We start from the raw sequence: 15199 nt of genomic DNA, 5'->3' as shown, positions 1-15199 counted from the left end.
AAAAAAAAGTCTTAAGTGGGAACAAAATGAGGAGAGCTGGGGGTTGACCCCATTACCATCTTCTATGTCCGGCCTGGCCTGTCCGGAATGGCGAGGATGCCCACTCATGGCTTATATCGGCTCTTTTTATTCAACTCATCGCTCATCCTCCCTTGGGCTTTACCCGTCTTCATTTCCTCAGCGCACTGCCCGCTGTTGAAGGTAACACGCATAGGTCTGCCAGTGCATCTTCGTAGGCATGCCTCCGTGCGTTTTCATGTGAAATATATTCTATTGATCATTTTACCCACACCTTCACACACCAAAGGCAGTGACTTAATCGTATTCCATCTGGGGAGGTGGGGGTGGGGGGCATCTTTTTGCCGCATCGCTTTTCTTGGTTTGGCTTCCTTTGTGCCCTCCACCCCCCCCCCCCTCCCCCTCTCTTTCGATCTTCAGCGGCCTGGAAGGGCCCTAGCATCACCATGTCTGTTGGACTTCCTTATGATGTACTGTTTTGTACCAGCGAGGACCCGCAGCACCCCATCTCAGAGCTGGGTGGATGCAACGGTATTATAAAGCCTGGATCATCCACACCAGCTGGTTGGCAGAGCGCATGCCACGGCAAGACACCGCAAACATTAGTTATTCGCTTCCAGGGGAACGTGTGGCTGCAGCAACTCCGCATTCTATCCCATGAGGCAAAGATCGCAACCAAGGTAGAGGTGCGTGTTGCGAAGCTCTCGCAAGAAGATGACTGGAACAATCCGCCGTCGTTTCGAAACGTGCGCTTTGTAAAACTGGGCTCTGTAGACTTTAACAGCAACGAACAGTCGCACTTCAAGTCGAAGGAGCGCAAGACGGTTCACCTCAAAACGGAGGCCTACTTCCTCAAGCTACTGTTTGACCGGCCCTTCATCAATGCTTACAACACCGGGCATCAGGTGGGAATTTATTCTCTAGAGTGTAGCGGGTACTTGATTGAGCCCATCTTATTTCACGCTGATCCACCCCCCTCAGGCGGTACAGCGCTAGAGCACACCGGCGCGTCTCAACCACCAGTAAAGCGGGCGGCGCCAAAGCGGCAGGCATCCCGTCTGCCCTCCGATTTAGTCTCTCACGAAAACCAGCGCGCAAACAGGGCGCAGAAGGCGGACACAGATAATGGCCAGCCTGTTTCTGCTCCCGTTATGTCGCCACCGCCACCGAGTCAGTGGTACCAGAGCGACATGGCGCCTTCTCGTGCGGCACCGGCTACGGTCTACCGCTCTGTCCGTATTCTCGAGTTCGAGGACTTTTTTGTGCATCGTTCCGAGGAACTGGTCTCACTCAAGGCGGAGGCAGTAGCTGTTGAGGACTATCGCATCGCGGTCGAATGCCGTGACAAGTTAGCGTTGCTGAACAGCCGGGCCCGGGAGATTTACGAGCTCGAGGGAGACAAGGTCCAGGCCATCCTTGACGAGGACTTCGAGGTGGCCGAGCAGTTGAAAATTCGCATGAATGCGTTAATGGAGCAACTCTTTACACAGTTGTCTCTTCCCTCACTGGCAGCGGCAACCCCCTCTGCACACAATGATGATCAGTCACCCGTTGCGACTAGTTGCCCTGGATACACTGTTAGGAGTTCTCCTTCCACTGAGCACTTGGCTAGTAGACCGTACTCGAGTGAAGTAGCTGAGGACAGGGAGCCGAGAGCGAGTGACGCGATAGAGCCCAACGAAGTGGCCGAAAAGATGATTGACGTGGACGCGTTAGATTCTCGTGAACAGGCCATCGCACAGGCGATTCTGTCCTGCGCTGATTCTGAAGAAGTCACATGCGTGGAGCTCTCAAATCCCGGTTTTGACATCCAACCGCTCATCAACGCTCTTGGGATCTTCACAGCGGCGTGCCTGCTTTCACGCCGGTTTAAACTACGCGAGGCTAGCTTGATTGTGCTTACAGAGAGCATTGACATGTTCCAGTCACCAGCAAACACGATCGAGATCGCACTACTTCGCTTTCTAGACATGAATGGTTACGGTATTCAGGACCCAATTCCGAATGTGGTTTTCGCAGCATGCAGGTTTGTCTCGATGTGCCTCACCAGCTCATCTCGACGCACTGCTGATGTTCTTTTACCCCTCACTGCTCTCCTGCCGCGTCTTGTTACCCGATGCTCCGACAACCTTCAACGCGTCCGCGATGAGGCGATGACAACAATGATGCTCTATGTGAAGACGTCCTCCGTCCCGTCCAGCTCTATTCTGTCTGTCGCGCTGATGGAACCGACTGACCGGGAGCGACGCAACCTGCCTATCAGCAACGCAAAAGCACAGCTTGCGCGGCTGAATCTCCTCCAGCTGCTCGTTGAGAACGGGCGCTTGCATCTAGAGAGCGGGGTCGTCCATTCGAAGCATGTACTCCACAAACTACTACTGCCCACAGTGAACCATCCCAACTCGGAAGTGCGCGATTTAGCGGTCTCGATTCTTGGAAAGCTTGTCGCCGGGCGGCACCTGGCTATTCGGGACAAGGACCTTGCAAAAATCCACCACGCGGGTATTCGAGATAGCATCGCCCGTAAGCGCTGAGCGACGCTTTACAAAAGAAACACGTCGGAGTACATGAAGTCTGCTCTGTTGTTCCGTTTTTTTTTTACGTGTGTTTCTTTAACTGGTAGCGATCTGGAAAGTCTTCATGTTCATCATGACCAGCGGTGATACACTGCTTGCAACCTGGCGTTGTACCTCGCTCTCATTTTCACTGTCCGGTGCCTTCGCTACACCAGGGTCAAAAATGAACTCCGTTACATCGCGTGGCGCTGCGCACTCACATCTGCGCTCGAGGCGAAACGAACGTCCTCTGTCTTCTCGCCTTCCAGCATGGTGCTCTTTTGCCTCCCCGGCACAGGCGGATATTCTCACGGTGTCTGGTTGCTTCTGTGTGGCTCCTTTTAACTCTGATTAACACCTGCTCTCTGCCTTGTTTTTTTTTACCGTAGCCGCCCTTTCATCTCTCGTCTCTCTTTCATCTTCCACTGTCACCCTTTTCTCTGCCCCCCCCCCCCCTCTCTCTTCATTCTCACATAATCGTGCACACCTTCACAGGTGTCAATCTATCTTATCCTCACCACCTTCTTTTTGGTATTCTGGCACTTTTATTTTAGTTAAAAGCCGAATTGTTCTCTCGGTGCTAAACATAATCACATATCCCGGACTTACCGACTAAAGCCTCTACCTTCAAGCCTCCCTGTGCGCATTTGTGGCGTCTGTGTGTCTGTCCGTTCGTGCGTATCGGCAGTATGTCTCGCCACGGCCCCAACCGCGAGGGTCTCGGCGAGGACATTGAGGAGGCTGAGGAGGCCTTCATCGATCTCGAGGACCCTGATGTCGACATTCTCGACGAATCTGCCCTGAATGAAGAGGACGGCGATGATGCATCGGACATGCATGACAATGACGCTGGAATGGGTGAAGAGTACACGGAAAACGAGAGAGAGAGCGAGGGCGATTGTGGAGACGGCGCTCCGCAGCCGAGCGCAGAGATGGAGGACCTCAACGCGGCCCCTGACCACAAGCCGGTGCGCGACGACGCCTTCGCAACGTTTGTAGCGCCGGGGCGTAAGCCTCTTCATGCGTTAGCGGTGCACCCGCAAAACGCGTGCATCTTTGCTGTGAGTGGTGAGGGGGAGGAGGTGTACATTTTGGAGGTGAGCGACGACGCCCAGGAGCCTGTCCTCAAGGCCACTCTCAAAGGGCACACCGACACTGTTAGCCTCCTTGCCTTCTCTCCGAATGGACAGTGCCTGGCCAGTGGCAGTCTCGATTTTACCGTCGCCATATGGTCGACTGAGACGTGGGAGCGCCAACACACCCTGAGCGATCTCTACGGTGAGGTTATGACACTTTTGTGGCACCCGTCAAGCCTCATCCTCGCCGCCGGGGCTGACGAGGCGCAGGCTGCGATGTGGAACGTTATCAAAGGCACTCTCGTCATGTATTTTGTAGGCCACCGTGGCGCAGTGACATGCACCGCCTGGGCCCCAAATATCAAGAAGCTGGTGACTGGTAGCAGCGACGGCTCTGTTGGTATTTTCAATCCCAAAACTGGCGATCAAGAGGTCAGCATATCGAAAGATTTGAGCCCCGACAACGCCGGCGTCACCGCACTGCAGTTTGTAAACGATGATCAGTGCGTTGTCGGCTGCGAAGATGGCACTCTACATGTGATTTCTCTGCGAAGCGGTAAGGTTGTAACGCACTTGGAGGATCTGCATGAGCAAGCCATCGAGTCATTGGCTATGAACAAGAGCTCTCTCCTCCTCTTGACGGCCAGTTGCGATTGCCGCGTCATTGTGTGGAACATCACGGATTTCTCCCCGCGCATTACTTTGGATGTAGGCGAAAGCGTGATACCGGCAGTGTGGTCTCATTCGAATCTCATCGCTGCCGGGTGCAGCGACGGCGTGGTTCGTGTATGGGACGGCCGCTCCCCGGCACAGGATCCGATAGCGGAGCTCATGGGACACCGTCGCATGATCCTTAGTCTTGTGACTACCTCGACAATCCTTGCCAGCACAAGCGATGACGGCACTGTCAAATTCTACCACTTCACGGAATCATTTCATAAACTACCCTGAGGGAATCCCACGGACTGCATCGGCTTGCACCTCCCCCTCCTCCCCCTGGCCCGCCCCCTTGACCTTTGCTCTTTGCGAGACGATTAACTTAAACGACTCTGTGTTTTCTGGGTAGTCTGACCTCCGTCGAAGAGCGCGTGTGGAGAAAAGTACACAGCGTTGGTCTGACAAAAAGAAATGTGGTGGTCCCTCTTTTTTGTTTTTTCGCCCTGAGCATGAAAACGTGTACGTCTCCAGAGTACTTGAAGCGGAGAGAATCGAGCATGAGCACGCGTCAGCATAGGCCCGTTTCGACTTCGTGGAGTTCTCAGTCTTTCCCCCCGAGAGCAAAGGTGCCAGTTACTGTGGCTAATGCTACGCTACCTTCAGCACATCTGTGACCGGTGTGAGGGAGGGAAGCTGCTGCTCCGTCGCTCACGCACGGTGACGCTCTTTCTATCCAGCTCTCACTCGTTTTCATCTTCTCTCTCCCTTCCTGCCCTCCATGTTTGTGTCTTCTCAACGTGCGGTCCCTTTCTCGCTGTACTTCTCTCGCCTGTGGCACTCTTCCACCACGTAGTTCATTTCTCGTGTTTCACGTCCAGGGCGTCATGGACGAGTACGGGGTGGATGAAGCACCCCAAGTAGAAGGGAGCGAGTCGAATGCAGCCCTGATGCAGCTACAGGACGCCTTTGTAAGTGCTCTCACCGCCTCTGGGACTCTCGGCAAGATACGAGCCCAGCTGCGCGCCACAGCCCTGGCGTTGCTCCGTGGAGATGATGATCTACAAAACGCCGCAGTTGGTTCTTTCATACGGCCGCTGACACTCACGACTCATGCCAAAGTGAGTCTTCTGTTGCTCTACGATTTCCTAGAGCATCATCACCTCCGGCAGACCGCTGGTGTGTTTGACGTGGAGAGCAGCGTGCATCTTCTTCTTGAGGAGCGCACTTCCCTTCTTGCCGAGTTGGCTCGATTGCCGGGCGAGGGGTCTCTGCTGGAGCGACTTCTTCAGTCGCACGAACAGGCGACGCAGGTGTCGAGCGCCAGCCCTCCACATGTCTCCACGCCCCCTACTGCGTCGAAAGAAACCTCTGGAATCTCGGCCGTTGAGTCGTCGACTTCTCCAGTCTGTTTCGAATCGTCGTTGGGCGCCTTGGAAAAGGCCGCTCCTGCTGCACAACCGGAGGACGCGGATGTTCAGTATGAACTAAACAAATATGAGGACTCCATTCCCTTTTCTGACGCAGATGGAACCATAGACGCAAACATGCAGTGCGACGAAGTGGAGCGTCTCACGCAGTAGCACGCAGACTCTCTCTCTCTCATTGCATCACTTCAACTCTGTTGTATGCTTATATCTCTGCGCACGCTTTAGCCTCAGGGCAATGTTTTTTGCAAGTACGAATGAGGTGTTTCTCTCCTACTTGTTGTTTTTTTCTTCATTGTCCTGCACCTTTTATTGTTGTTGTTTAGCTATTATTGCCATTCTAGCGGTACCAGCGCCCCGGTTCGCTTACGCATCAACTAGATATTGTCCTCAAGGCATCGACGCACCAACTCGTCCCAACGTACCGCTACAGCCATTGTTCACAAGAGGACAAAGACGGTGTCGGTTAAAATATAAACAAGTTTTGAGCAGTGCCGTGTGCCTAGGGAAGGTTGGGTTCACGTTGTAATGGTCTGCGCTGAGTAGACCCTTGCGCTACTCTTTTTTAGAGGCAGAGGCATTCCTTCACACGATCACCTGTCAAGCTATGAGAAGCGAACGCCGTTTTCATCAATCTGCCTCCGCTGCAGACACTCGAGTCATTGGAAGTGCAAGCATACGCATTTGTGAGCGCCTTGGCGGCATTCTCTCTGTGGCACTAGAGGTCTCTTGGAGATTGACCTGGCACATGCACCAACTATCGCTTTCCTCGCACTCGCTCCCGGTAACCGCCTCTTTCATGTTCGTTCCATTTCTTCCCCTCTGCGGCCATCGACCGAATAGTTGTCTACTAGTGTGAGATCTCGCGACGCTTCGCATCCCCCTCACTTGCGTGAAAATATGCGATGTAGTTTTGCGCTTCGAGGTCCGCGCGTCAGCCCGGCTGCGTACAAGTGTTTCTTGAACGTTCTTCGTCAGTGCGGCGTGAACTACGACCCTGTTCTTCCCGAAAACCCTCCCGGTGACCTTTCCGGTACGGCTGCGGCGCCGTTTTCGCCACTGTTCACGACACGGTTCGATTCGCACCAACACCAGCTGACCACTTTGGGAGACGCCCTTGTTGACTGCTACTTATCTGCCGCTGTCCTGAAATACTGCTCTCGCCGTGGCATTACGTTGACCGCCAATGCTGCAAGCGAGCTTAACGCCGTTCTTCACAATCACTTCACTTCTCGGCTATTCGCCAAGGACCTGCAGTTTGATGCGATGCAGATGGTCCGCGAGGACGGCTATTGCCAGGGGAATGATCCATCTTGGAGATCTCTAAATTTTCTCGAAGCGGAGACGCCGGTGATGAAGAGACAAGACATCGCGGGAACGTCGTATCAGGTGTCACTGCTCCCTTCTGGGCAAAGCCCACTCGGATGGAAGTTTTCACAGTTCGTGGGTGCTTTGCACCAGAGTATGGGACTCGAGGCGGCAACGCGTGTGCTGGAGAGAGTGTACCAGCTCCACGATGAGCCCAACGTGCCCACGCGTGCTTCACAGCTGCTCCTCCGTGTACTCGAGCACTTCCCAGCGATGAACGTGGCAGAAGGCATTCTCGCCGTACAAGGGCTGTCGGCTCATTACAGTGCCCGATCTCGTGTTTTCCCGTGTGACTCGGAGCAGACACCAGAGTTCGCCGGCCCACCTCAAGGTGCTTCACCGGGAAGGACATCGGGATTCCACAGCGTTGCCGTCGGCGATGGAGACAAGGGCGGCGTGGATGAGCTTGCTGTAGTTGCGGGATTCAGTCCAAATCGTGCGGAGGCGATGGACATTACACTGGAGTCTCTGGATAGAGGGTCACCCCTCTCCAAAAATCTCGCTAGTGGCCCTGGCGTGATTGACGCTGTGGACGTGTGGCGTCGCCGCACCCACGATCTTGTAGCTCGGCGGCTTGAACCTGCGCAAGGGGCAGCTACTTCTCTGGACACCTCGCCATCTTCGACCGACGGCTGGCTGTCTGCGCAGGAGCGGTCTGCTTACCAACGTGGACCTGCATTTTTTGGCTCTGTGGATGTTGCCGCTACGCCGTCCTTCGCCGATATCTATGGCATTTCCCAACCGCAGGATGGATATATGGTACGCCGCACAAAGTTCAAAAAACAAGTGCGCGATCCCCGCTTTTACGACGTCATGTCTGACGCACGTCACGGTGTTCCGTTTGACACAAATGGCGAGACCCTCACCGAGTACCTCGACGGTTTCGCAAAGCCTCATCGACGCCTATTCGAGGTCACAATGCAGTCCGCCGCCGGGGGTGAGATGAAACTGATCGGTCGCGCCATCTCCACGCGCTACACCACTGCCCGAGAAAGCGCGTGCAGAGGATTTCTTGGCGGTGTACTCCATGACATCCTGACTCTCGCAGGAGCTTCTGATGTGGCCGCTGCAGTCTCTGCCTCGGATCTGTGATGAGATGCACAGAAACACCATCTAAACCTTTTTTTTTGATTCTGTGACTGTACTCTTGAAAGCCCACATGCAGAGCCTTACACGCGTGCACATGGGAACATTGAGGTGCTAATTATATTGCGTTTGCAAATCGAAAGACTTTGGCTTGTATTGTCTTCACCTCGCCGCATGTGATGTGAGTTGAGCACAACTCTCTGCCCGGGAGACTTGACAGGCCCATCTCTTGGTGCGGGGTACTGTCACACACGCGCTGCGGCATTGGCTGGCTCAGTCATCTCAGCACGCACCCAGCCTCGCAAGCTCTTCCGGCACCTTGCGTCGAGGGTCCACCTCGGCAGTTACTGGCGCCACGCCAGTCCACAGGTTGTGGTTCCCTCCAGACCTTCCCCCCTCCCCCTCCCCGCCTCCCTCGGCTCCTCCCCCAGTCTTCAAGCGAAGGTTGTTCAGCAGCGCTTGGAGTCAATCTGGCCATCCGCACCCTCATATGGATGTCGCAGGTGTCTTCGCTGTTGCAGGGTCGCCCCGACGCGCCCCTAGCCAGGGTCTCACCACCACCACTACCACCGAGTAGCGATACATCGATCTGAGCTCACTACGCTGCGGGCACGTGACCATTTCGCGAACATCAGTGGCCCGGCGCTTTTGAGGAGGGGCAGGGGGGGGGGGAGGGGCTCTGGACTGCCGTGACTCCACCACGGCGCGGCCCCAAAAAACACTCACACCGCACGCAGAACTACGCTCTACCCTGCGACCAGTTGAGACGCGAAAGAAATCCAAAGAAAAGTACGACCGGGCGGCGGACTTCCGAAACGCATGAGTTTCGTGTCCTGTACCCTTGCGGGGGGAGGGATGGGGAAGGGGGAGCGAGCTGGCGGGCGCTACGCGATTTTTCAGACCCTCACTCTGCTGTGATCTCACCATTTTCTGGGACCGTTGTTTGGATAGAAGGTGCTAGCTGATCTTCTCTCTACGTAATCGCGGACGTTCTGATTCTCTTCACTGCTCGCCTATGTGGTCTCTTCCTCCTCTTCTTCTAAAGGGTCCTTTCCGACAGCTTCACAGGTCGGTGCGCTAATGTTGTTTCCATCGCTTCAGCCATTCGCCCACTCATTGAATACTCCATTGAGGGCAGTGCTCTTTAGCTTGAATGCTGTGGTGCAAAAAAACGTTCGAAGAGCACTTTGATGCCAGGCATTGTCGCCTTTTCCCTGTTCAGCAGCAGCTGTTCGATTTCGTCGACAGTCAAAAGCGTGAGAGCCCCTTGTTACCAGAATGGCTTTGCTTCTCGATTGAGTTCCCCTCTGAAAGTGATGTATCGAACCTTCTGTCTCGCCACGCACCAACGAATTTATTTCAGCAACCGAAATTGTCACCCAACCTATGCGCCCCACAGAGGAAGCGAGTGCGTGAGGATTTCTCTCTTCTGTATGGTGCGACACCGCTTTCGCAGCAGAGCCGCATGTTTCTCGCCGCTAGACTCGAGGGTTTGCAGTCCATTTTGTTACGAATCGATTCTCGCCAGCTGCATTTGTATGAGATATTGCGCGAGAATAGTCCTTGCCACCTCTACCTAGACGTGGAGAGAGAGGCAAATCACACGGCGTTGGAGCATATAGTTTCGGTCGACGAAGACTCGGCATCGTCCTCCGTGGAGGAGGCTAATTTTCTCGTGCGGGTCGAGGAAGACGTCGGCGGTCATCGGCGCACCACCTTCCAGTGTTCAAAGAGCCGGTATCAGCAGCTCCGTCGGCGCACTTCACATGACCCCGCGGAGGTTTGTGGGTTAGACTGCTCTATTGAACCGTATAACTGCAACACGTGCGATGCCTTGCTGAGCGCACTGGACTCCTTTGTGCGCGAGCGGCACCCCTCCTGGGTTCCTCCAGGACTCGATCCAGGGAGGGCGGGAAGTGTCTTTGCAGAGGTGTGGGTGCTGGAGTCTATCCCCTTGTCGGGCACGGCAACGAAGTTTTCGCAGCACTACATTCTCAAACTGCACGGCCTCATGTTCGACTCAACGACCTCGGTGAAGGTGTTTGTGCGTGATTTCGTTGCGCATCTCAGTCGTCGATCCCAGCACGATTCACAACTCCACCGTGCTCTTTTTTTCCACAAGCCCCCTGTATGGTACCCGGTGTTTCGCGAGCTCTCACTTGACTACCCCCGCAATACATTCCCATACCTACCGCGACGGTGTGTGATTGACGAAGCGGTCTACTCCAAGAACAGAATGATGCGTTGCGTCGGCAGCTGCAAGTTGGGCAAGCAGAGCGTTTTAGTTCCGTTTCGGCATTACGTTGCCGGTACATACGTTGACTGTTTGTCAGATTCTGGGAAACCTGCTTTGCTCTCTTCGGATTTTTTTATGAGTACCCTGATTTCACACCGTTCACCCAATGATGTTTCCCCGGTTTCTCTCATACGCTTGGTCGACGAGGCTGATACCCCCACAAACGGACGAAGCTGTGTACCTCTTGCGTGCGCCGCTGAGGCGGCTGTGCCAGCAGCGCTTGAGAGGGTCGCACTGGACTTGGACATTAAGGAGCTCATGGCGGATTTGGAGAGAGTATACTCCAGAGTTGCCAATCATGCTTGCGCAGTGGAGCAGCCCAAGAGTCTCCGTGGCCGCTTTCTCAGCTTCTCCGTCCGGGGAACGAGGTACTGCCAGAACGTCGGACGTGAGCACAAATCCAACAACATCTACTTGGTGGTGGACGTGGTGCGACTCACGTTTGTGCAGAAGTGTTTCGACCCGGAGTGCGCCTCTTACCGATCGCCAGCGCACTCTCTCAGAGGCGCAACACAACACACGTAGTGCTACGCCGAGAGATTCGTGTCTCTGTGTTTGTGTGTGTTTGTTTGTTTGTTGCTGTGCTCAGTACGCGGCAAATTCGGCGCTGCAGTGCGATTTGTGCAGTCCGCGTGGCCACCCCTTCTTCCAGAAATAAGAAACTACATCAGATCAATAACAAAAGAAATACTGAAACCATTAAGGTTTTTTTTTTCTGCTGAACGTTTACCCACCACACGCGATCCCAGAGGGGGGGGCTCGTTTCCCGAAATGTGCTCCGGATCAGGCCGGTGGCGGAAGCCGCAACTCTCTCCGCCACCTTACTGCCGCGTAGGCAGATCTCCTTTCTGCGCACTTGTCTCCGTGGTATACTCTCCGCATACATCACTATCGTCTCACGTCTCTTCGTGCCCCCTTTACGGGTATGTGTTTGCTCGCGGAATCTGGAGCGGGACGTTGTGTGTTTCAAGTTTAGTTACCCCATTCATTTCACTCTTGGCAGAGACGACGTGAGCTTCTCTGTTGTTCTCTTTCCATCACGTATTTTTTTTACCCCGACAAGTCACTCGACGAAGGGTGAGATGTCTGTCACAGCAACCACGATTTCAGGTGACACCATCACTCTCGACACGAGTGCGGATAACATATACGGTTTTCTGCCTGGGCAAATCGTCCACTTTACAAAAAGTCTCCGGAATGGCAAGGTGGCTCTCATTCGCGGCATCAGCAATGGTCTGATATGGTTTGCCGTATTGCCTGATGTCGCCAGCGCCAGCAGTGAGGGTGCACTGCAAGCACCAGTTCACACTGTGAGCTGCCGTGGTAAGGAGGAGCTCATTCGTCAGTACGGGTGGATGGTGGACGATATGTGCAATCCGTATGCCATGTCTCCACGGACCTAGATGGCCTGCGAGGTCTTCAATATTACCCCATATCTTTGAAGTTGTGCATCCCCATCGTCTGTTCCTCTTGCCACCACTAAGGGCTCTGTGTGAGTTTCTCAGCTCTCGGATGCAAAAAAAAAACGGCCAGGGGAGGGGGGCATCTCTCCACTGCTAGAGGGTGTATGATGCTAATCCCCCTACCCCTCCCCGAAAAAAAAACACGGGAGTCTGGACATGCTGCAGATCTTTTTTTCCAAGGACTCTGGGGTTCATTTTCTGCATCGGACGTCCTCATTTGTTTTCTCCCACTGATGGTATCTCTCTCACACTCAGCATCTTCGTTTTTTCTGCCTTCTGCTACTTGCTCTATCGCCTCGGTGCAGGTGTCAAAAGTACCCCACTAGCCAGATCAGTAGCGGGCGGGACGCACAGAGGCAGGTTGCGGTAATAGGGCACTGTTACCACACAATCGGTAGATCGCTCGTCCCCACTGCTGTTTTTTTTTCTGTTATTGTTTCTCCTCTGAAGTTAGCAGTATTCCCTTTTCACTACAATACATTCGAGCTTCTTGTCTGTCGAGATGCGGCGCAGCACGATAACTCCCTACTACTGGTCGCGGTATCGTATACCGTCGCAGATGCCCAAATTTGATGGGCCAGCACCGGTGGCTGCCCCTCAGAACATGAACAGCACCAAGACGAACGAGTTCATCGATCCTATCGATGACAAATTCCCGATATCGATTCGTGGCAATCTAGTGCGGCCCGATGTTCCAGAGGATCAGTATGTGGATAGCTGGTATGTGTGCACGTCCATGACGCATCACCTTGGGGACTTTCGGCCCTGGAGTGCCAGTGCGCCAGCCAATTCATACCGGTTTCGCCCATACAATGAGTTCGACTCAAAGAGTCGTGAGTACGTCGAGCAACTGCGAAAATTTAGCCGCTACACACCTCTTGCATCGCGCGGCAAAGGCGCCAAGGGGTTTCCCTTCCGTGAGGCGTACCTAACAAAGATGAACACCACTGAGACTGCCATGGTTAACCCAACGCCTGAAACGATAATGACTCGTGCAGTGGCCGAGCGTCTGCATCACGCAAGGGTGTTGAGCCCGCTCGAGGTTCAGCGAGACGTTGGGCGATTAGAGGAGCCCCTTCCCTTTGCGGGCCAGATACCGGCTGACCGTTCCGTCTTTCCCTTCCGTTGGAACACGGAGGACTGGTACGAGTACGAAGTGGCCAAGGTGCGCAACAGGCGTTTTGTCTTTGAGAACACGAGCGATAACGGCGTCAGTGCCTCGGAGGTGACGTACCGTATCGTGCTTGAGGGATTTTGGGACCACCATGTGATGAAGCTTGCCGACGACATAGTGATGTTTGTCAAGGATGTGGGACGCCAGGTAGTAGAGGAGAGGCTGAAAAGCGTTCGCGCGAATCTCGAGAGCCTCACAAGCGGGGGCGCCGTAGACCCCGACTTGGTGGCGGCATTTGGTGCATCGTTGAAGGGGCCGTTTGGTGGCCCTGACTATTATGATTCCGAAGAGGTGGCGCACTTTCTACGCGCCGAGTTGGAGCGATTGGAGGAGCACTGTGTCAGTCTCATTAACCGTGCGAACGTTCCCATTCCGGGAACATCGAACATATATGATGCGAACGTTTCATGGCCCTACGTGGAGAAGATGGAGCCGTGGACCCGGCTGGCTGAGTTCTGGACCTCTTCCTCGGACACATCTTTCACAGAGCTCGAGATGTCCACTGCGCACTATGAATTTCGCAAATATTTTCGCGTTGTGGTTGTCAAGATGCCATTTCAAAGTACCGAGTTCGAGCAGCGGATGTATGGCATTCGTCACTGGTTGCATCGTCAGACAAGTTGCGAGTTCCACACCACATATCGACGCAATGTGGTGCACGATAGCGCCGTTTTTCCAACTGAGCACGACACAGAGAGCAAGCCTTCCCACGAGCACCACCGCCTGTTCTCCTTTGCACTCGATTGGCAGAGCGCGCCCGTGAATTATCTGAGCGTGGAACTTGCCAGAGAAGGTGACAGCTGGTCATCTCTTGCCCAGCGGCTCGGGTGCTCGGAAACAGAACTCAAGGCCGCAAATGACATGATGGACGAGGTGGTCGCTGGCGTTGCGGTGAACGTTCCCGGAGGTGCGAGGCGACGCTTGACCAGCTTCAGCCCAACTCCGGCTATTTTGCCACTGCATCGTGGCGACGGGAAATCGGCGATCACGTCCTGGCGCATGGCGGCAGAACTGCTCGGCTGCTCGATTGAGGAGTTGCAGCAGGCGAATGGAGCCGCCGCTCTGACTTATCTCGCCGCGGCCGACTCTGGCGACGGCACCTTTGATCCCGCTGTCAAGGAGTTGGTGGTGCCGTACACGGCCACCGCGGCGTCAAGGGAGTCCTCGTTTGCGGCACTCGAGCCGGTGTTCGACACTGACACCTGGGAGTCTATCGCTGCCAGGCTGGGCTGCAGTAAGGAGGACCTGCTGGCCTGCAATGGCGCTGATTCGCAGGAGGCGGATGTGTCAGCTCGCTCTGTGGTGAACGTGCCTGCGAGTGCGACGACGCCACGCCGTATTATCCATCCCCAGCTTCGACCTCAGGCCGCCACAGACGCCCTGTTGGCGCGCACGCTTGGTGAACAGGCGGTTGGCGCGATCGGCGATATACCGAGCCTTCCCCCCAACGCGGCCCAGTTCCCCCACGAATACCATACCCCAACCTCGCGGTTTCCCACCACGCCGCAGGAGCGGATGTCAAGCGACAACTGGCTCGCCTACACCGCAAGGTATCTGGACAAAGAGCTGGCGCTCCAGGACGAGCCGGCGCCGGTGTACAATGTGAACAAGCTGTGGCCGATGCAACAGGTGCCAGGAAAGGTTGATCAGACTCCGTTCGAGGAAGATCAGACGTGGCTCATGCATCCAATCCCGGTTCAGCAGATGGAGCAACATCACCCAGAGAAAGACTTGCAGGACCTTCCGTTTGTCAACCACGAGCAGTTCCCGAGATCACTGGAGTGGACAGCGCCATAACCGACAGACGAACGAATGCTGTTGTACATGAGTCGTTTGCTGTCCCTTTCTTTTCTCTTTCCACGTGTCCTAGCGAGTGTCGATATTAACGTTCATTACAGACCAAAGAGACTTTAAAAAGCGGTGGTGTAGCCATTACCACACATATCACTTCCTGCAATCTGGAATATGCCCAGCCGTGTCTTGCCTTACTCAAGGCATAGGATCATGTATTTTGGTTTGTTATCCGTGCACTTTTTGTCATGAAGGATCCACTCAGTCACCGTTGATGTAGGTTTCTCTTCA

General features: G+C 54.6%; 7 protein-coding genes across 7 annotated transcripts; all 7 read left to right on the top strand.

The window, feature by feature from the left end:
* Positions 1 to 464: 464 nt before the first annotated feature.
* JKF63_02021 (uncharacterized protein) lies at positions 465 to 2552 on the top strand (the record flags this gene model as incomplete). The annotated part of the gene is made up of 1 exon (XM_067898064.1): positions 465 to 2552. One exon carries the CDS (start codon positions 465 to 467, stop codon positions 2550 to 2552), a length of 2088 nt encoding a protein of 695 aa, XP_067754221.1.
* Positions 2553 to 3262: 710 nt separating this feature from the next.
* On the top strand, positions 3263 to 4600 carry JKF63_02020 (uncharacterized protein; the record flags this gene model as incomplete). Its single annotated transcript, XM_067898063.1, has 1 exon — positions 3263 to 4600. The coding sequence occupies one exon, from the start codon at positions 3263 to 3265 to the stop codon at positions 4598 to 4600; it is 1338 nt and encodes a 445-aa protein (XP_067754220.1).
* A 590-nt stretch (positions 4601 to 5190) lies between these two features.
* Positions 5191 to 5886, top strand: JKF63_02019 (uncharacterized protein; the record flags this gene model as incomplete). Its single annotated transcript, XM_067898062.1, has 1 exon — positions 5191 to 5886. One exon carries the CDS (start codon positions 5191 to 5193, stop codon positions 5884 to 5886), a length of 696 nt encoding a protein of 231 aa, XP_067754219.1.
* Positions 5887 to 6630: 744 nt separating this feature from the next.
* On the top strand, positions 6631 to 8190 carry JKF63_02018 (uncharacterized protein; the record flags this gene model as incomplete). The annotated part of the gene is made up of 1 exon (XM_067898061.1): positions 6631 to 8190. The coding sequence occupies one exon, from the start codon at positions 6631 to 6633 to the stop codon at positions 8188 to 8190; it is 1560 nt and encodes a 519-aa protein (XP_067754218.1).
* A 1147-nt stretch (positions 8191 to 9337) lies between these two features.
* On the top strand, positions 9338 to 11005 carry JKF63_02017 (uncharacterized protein; the record flags this gene model as incomplete). Its single annotated transcript, XM_067898060.1, has 1 exon — positions 9338 to 11005. The coding sequence occupies one exon, from the start codon at positions 9338 to 9340 to the stop codon at positions 11003 to 11005; it is 1668 nt and encodes a 555-aa protein (XP_067754217.1).
* Positions 11006 to 11562: 557 nt separating this feature from the next.
* JKF63_02016 (uncharacterized protein) lies at positions 11563 to 11883 on the top strand (the record flags this gene model as incomplete). The annotated part of the gene is made up of 1 exon (XM_067898059.1): positions 11563 to 11883. One exon carries the CDS (start codon positions 11563 to 11565, stop codon positions 11881 to 11883), a length of 321 nt encoding a protein of 106 aa, XP_067754216.1.
* Positions 11884 to 12445: 562 nt separating this feature from the next.
* JKF63_02015 (uncharacterized protein) lies at positions 12446 to 14914 on the top strand (the record flags this gene model as incomplete). Its single annotated transcript, XM_067898058.1, has 1 exon — positions 12446 to 14914. The coding sequence occupies one exon, from the start codon at positions 12446 to 12448 to the stop codon at positions 14912 to 14914; it is 2469 nt and encodes an 822-aa protein (XP_067754215.1).
* Positions 14915 to 15199: the final 285 nt, after the last annotated feature.

Source organism: Porcisia hertigi, chromosome 33 (genome assembly GCF_017918235.1).
Source record: "Porcisia hertigi strain C119 chromosome 33, whole genome shotgun sequence".
NCBI lineage: Eukaryota > Euglenozoa > Kinetoplastea > Trypanosomatida > Trypanosomatidae > Porcisia > Porcisia hertigi.
Note: the sequence above shows the minus strand (reverse complement) of the source record. Positions and strands in the feature narration are given on the sequence as shown.